Source organism: Pygoscelis adeliae, unplaced genomic scaffold (assembly GCF_000699105.1).
Source record: "Pygoscelis adeliae isolate BGI_AS28 unplaced genomic scaffold, ASM69910v1 Scaffold117, whole genome shotgun sequence".
Lineage (NCBI taxonomy): Eukaryota > Metazoa > Chordata > Aves > Sphenisciformes > Spheniscidae > Pygoscelis > Pygoscelis adeliae.
Window position 1 is genome coordinate 5,324,004 of NW_008825270.1, and position 3,621 is coordinate 5,327,624.

At 46.3% G+C, this 3,621-nt stretch overlaps 1 protein-coding gene across 4 annotated transcripts in view; it reads right to left on the reverse strand.

Annotated features, from left to right (window-relative positions):
• Positions 1 to 6: 6 nt before the first annotated feature.
• Positions 7 to 3,621, reverse strand: part of ATG13 (autophagy related 13) — a 21,179-nt gene continuing 17,564 nt past the window's right edge. For all 4 annotated transcript variants that reach the window (XM_009329725.1, XM_009329726.1, XM_009329724.1 and 1 more), the window contains 4 exons: positions 2,989 to 3,066; positions 2,566 to 2,682; positions 1,975 to 2,103; positions 7 to 747 (listed from right to left, as the gene is read on the reverse strand). In XM_009329725.1, the coding sequence (XP_009328000.1) occupies positions 670 to 747; positions 1,975 to 2,103; positions 2,566 to 2,682; positions 2,989 to 3,066 (402 nt within the window). In that variant the 3' untranslated portion in view covers positions 7 to 669. The remainder of the gene's footprint in view (positions 748 to 1,974; positions 2,104 to 2,565; positions 2,683 to 2,988; positions 3,067 to 3,621) is intronic.

Consider the following 3,621-nt stretch of genomic DNA (forward strand, 5'->3'; position numbering starts at 1 on the left):
GTAACAGAAGGCCTCACACAAAACAACTGCGTAGAGATCCAGTTCCTTAGAAGCAGGAAAACAAAGGTAACTTGTATTACACAGGTCCCAAAGCTGACGTCTCTCCCTGGGCCCCAGGCACTCACACTGAAGTCAGGATGAAATGCCCCGTTCTGCGGAATGCATGTCCTGGACTTAAAACTGTTGAATCTGCTGAACTCACAGACCCTGGAAATGAGCCAAAGCTTTCTATGCTCTAACAGGATCGGAGACTGTAGGAAGAAGTCTGTTAGCAAGAAGCTCTACCTAGGGAACTTAACACCATAGGACCTCTGGAGGAAACATACAGCAACTTCTCACAAAGCCCCTCCACACAGAACAGAGACTGAGGAGAAAATAGGTTTCATACATTGGAGTTTGAGTTCCTGTGTCCCTACTGAAATACTTAAGTTCAAAACTGACTGTGAGCAGGAAAAGCGGTCCAGAACTATGCGGTGGTGTAGTTGAGGAAAATCAACAGATGAGCTGTATCTGCTGTTGAAGAGAGCAATCAAAGAAAGCTCACTTGATGGAAGGAACTAGTCAAAGTGAGACAAAAGGCAGAGCAGGGGCGATAGAGATATTTGTTGACGTCATTCTCCAGGATGCCTTGAGGAGGAAGAACTGCTGCAGCAAAACTGGAGAACAGCTTCACTGCAAGGTTTCTACAAAGGCATCAAACTCTTTGACATTTTTCTCGTGGACTGCCAGCTTCTCTGGTAATGAGTCCTGGAAGGGTAAAGAAGGGTGCAGATCAGGGCTCATTCACAGCAGATAAAAGGAAGCTTTAAACACACACTCTAAGGTAAAAGTTCTGTTTCTGAGTCATGCAACCCCTCTCCACTGCTCTGGGCTCCCCTTCCCACGTGCACAAATCCAGGAGTCCTCTGGCAGCATCCAGCAAGTGACCCTGAGAAGGGCACTCCACCCAGAGTGTGTTTGTTCTGCAGGAACAGTAGGTGCACTGGGGCCTCGCCTTGTGCAATTCCCGCCACCAGCTGCAGCACAATAACCTGCTCATGTCACTGCCTTCATCAAGTCACTTGCAGCTCTTAGCCTTTGGTATTCATTTTTCCCCACAGGATGTTACAATGCCTGCGAGCCCAATACAGCACTCACCCAGACATGACTTTCACCAGCCACACCAGGATTTTACCTCTGCTCGGGCTGCAAGATCAGGCCTAGTTTGCCACTAAGTTTGACACATCAGAGGCAGGATTAATTTTGGGGGTTTCAATGACAGCCACGGCAAGCATGCGGCAGCAGCTTTCAGCTTGAAGATAAACACACCAGTTTTAGAGGCTCAGGTGTGCCACAAACCAATTTGCATTTGTCTGGAACATATTAGTGAGGAACCCCCTTTGGGCAGGGTCTCTCTTCTGAGAAGGACAGGACAGACACGGACCTGTTAGAGCAGGTCCAGAGGAGGCCACAAAAATGATCAGAGGGATGGAACACCTCTCCTATGAGGAAAGGCTGAGAGAGCTGGGGTTGTTCAGCCTGGAGAAGAGAAGGCTCTGGGGAGACCTTATTGCAGCCTTTCAATACTTAAAGGGGGCTTGTAAGAAAGATGGGGACAGACTTTTTAGTAGGGCCTGTAGAGATAGGACAAGGGGTAATGGTTTTAAATTAAAAGAAGGTAGATTCAAACTAGATATAAGGAAGAAATTTTTTACGATGAAGGTGGTGAAGCACTGGACCAGGTTGCCCAGAGAGGTGGCGGATGCCCCATCCCTGGAAACATTCCAGGTCAGGTTGGACGGGGCTCTGAGCAGCCTGATCTAGTTGAAGATGTCCCTGCCCACGGCAGGGGGGTTGGACTAGATGACCTTTAAAGGTCCCTTCCAACCCAAACTGTTCTATGATTCTATGAAGATAAGACTTTTTCCAAACTAGGAATAGGGAGAGCATTATAAAGTACATATTCCCACAAACAGAAATTTCAGGGTTCCATACCAAATCCTCTGCCATGGACTGCGCTCCAATGTCAATGGAGAGGCTGCTGAGTTGAGGGGGGTTCTGAAACTCACGGTAAAATGTCCCCAGGTCCATTGGAAGAATGTCATCTTTTGAAAATGCTGGTTTCTAGAATCAAAGATACTGCTGTTAATTCCCATTCAGAGACATTGGCTTCCCTTTTGCTATAGTCTCAGGTAAAGTCATTACCTGCTATCAGTAAAGATCTTGGCATTACAACTGCTGCTGCAATAATGCAGATTAAATAACTGAAGAACAGCCAAGATCTGTGCTTGCCTGAGCACCTGGAAGAGAGCATTTCCTTAGAATCTGGCTCCTGTAGGCATTAGAGAGGGGGCACCAAGCCCAGGTGTTGGTAGGGAACTGAAAGAGTATTCAATTTGTAGCTGTTGGTTCTGAGTATCAGTGTCTTTGCAGTTTTGGGACTGTCAAGCTCTAGTTTGGAACTGTGAATCATGGGTCTTTTCCACCCCCATTGAAAACTACTCTTACATCATTTGTCATTGTACCAGCACCTGAAGCCCATCTAAGATGCAGCTGTTATGCGAGAGCACTGATAAGGGCACTTACAAAGTCAATCATAACAAAGTCATCATGGGTGTTCCCTGTGCTGCTGCCACTGGAGCCCTCCGAGTGTAAGCTGCCTTGTAGAGGAGATTCAGTTTCTGGGGAGTCAGGAGGATTGACCTGCCCAAGAAATCAAAGATGGTGAGTACTGATCTTATGATCACGTCTGTCTGTGTACTTTGACAGTGTGGGGGCAGTTAGGAGGTTGGACAATAAACACATGCTACAGCAGGGGCAGCAAACACATACTGTTATTTGCATGTCTAGAGAGCCCAAGACTCAACACCGGAGATTTCTTGAAACAAACAAATCTGAATAACTAGTTCTTTGCTCAAAAAAACAAAGTGTATTCAAGGTAGGGAATAGCATGGATGTTGCATAAGGGATGCTGAGAAGGCACATATTATACCTCTGGAAGAGGCTTACCATGGGGTCGTTATCTTCCAGCTCAACATTCTTGGGAGCAAACATGGCAAAAGGAATGTCTAAGTTGGCCATGGTCACCTGAGGAGATTCAGCAAACAGAATTTCACTAAGATGCTCTGCTTACCCAGCACAGAAAAGGATATTGACAGTCTTTGTCAGGCCTGCTAAAAATTGGCCAAGATCACAGGCAGGAGGCTGACAACCTCATTTAAAAGGCATAAAATAGAGAGATTGTACTCAGCTGACCTAATGCAGATACATACCCTGAGGTGGGATTGCTTATATACATCTTGTATAATATAGGCAAGGATTAACGAACTGCTACAAATTCACACAATTCTCCTTCATCCATCCAAAAGGCGTAGAATAGCAGACCTAGGAACTGGGCAGATCTCTAAGCTGCCCTAGCTGAGCTTAAATGCTTGCTTACTAGTGATGAACTGGTCTACTGCATGTCCCTTCAAGGAAGGAAGGCTTGCTACCAGCTTCCCCAGTTTATGAACCTCTGGTAGTCGCAGATCATTGTGAGACCCAAGTGGAGTATCAAGTCTTCCATACCCAAATAGGGTGTGGCAAAGTGGGGCAAATTCAGTGGCTGTCACATCCCAAAAGGATTTTATGAAAAACAAGCCT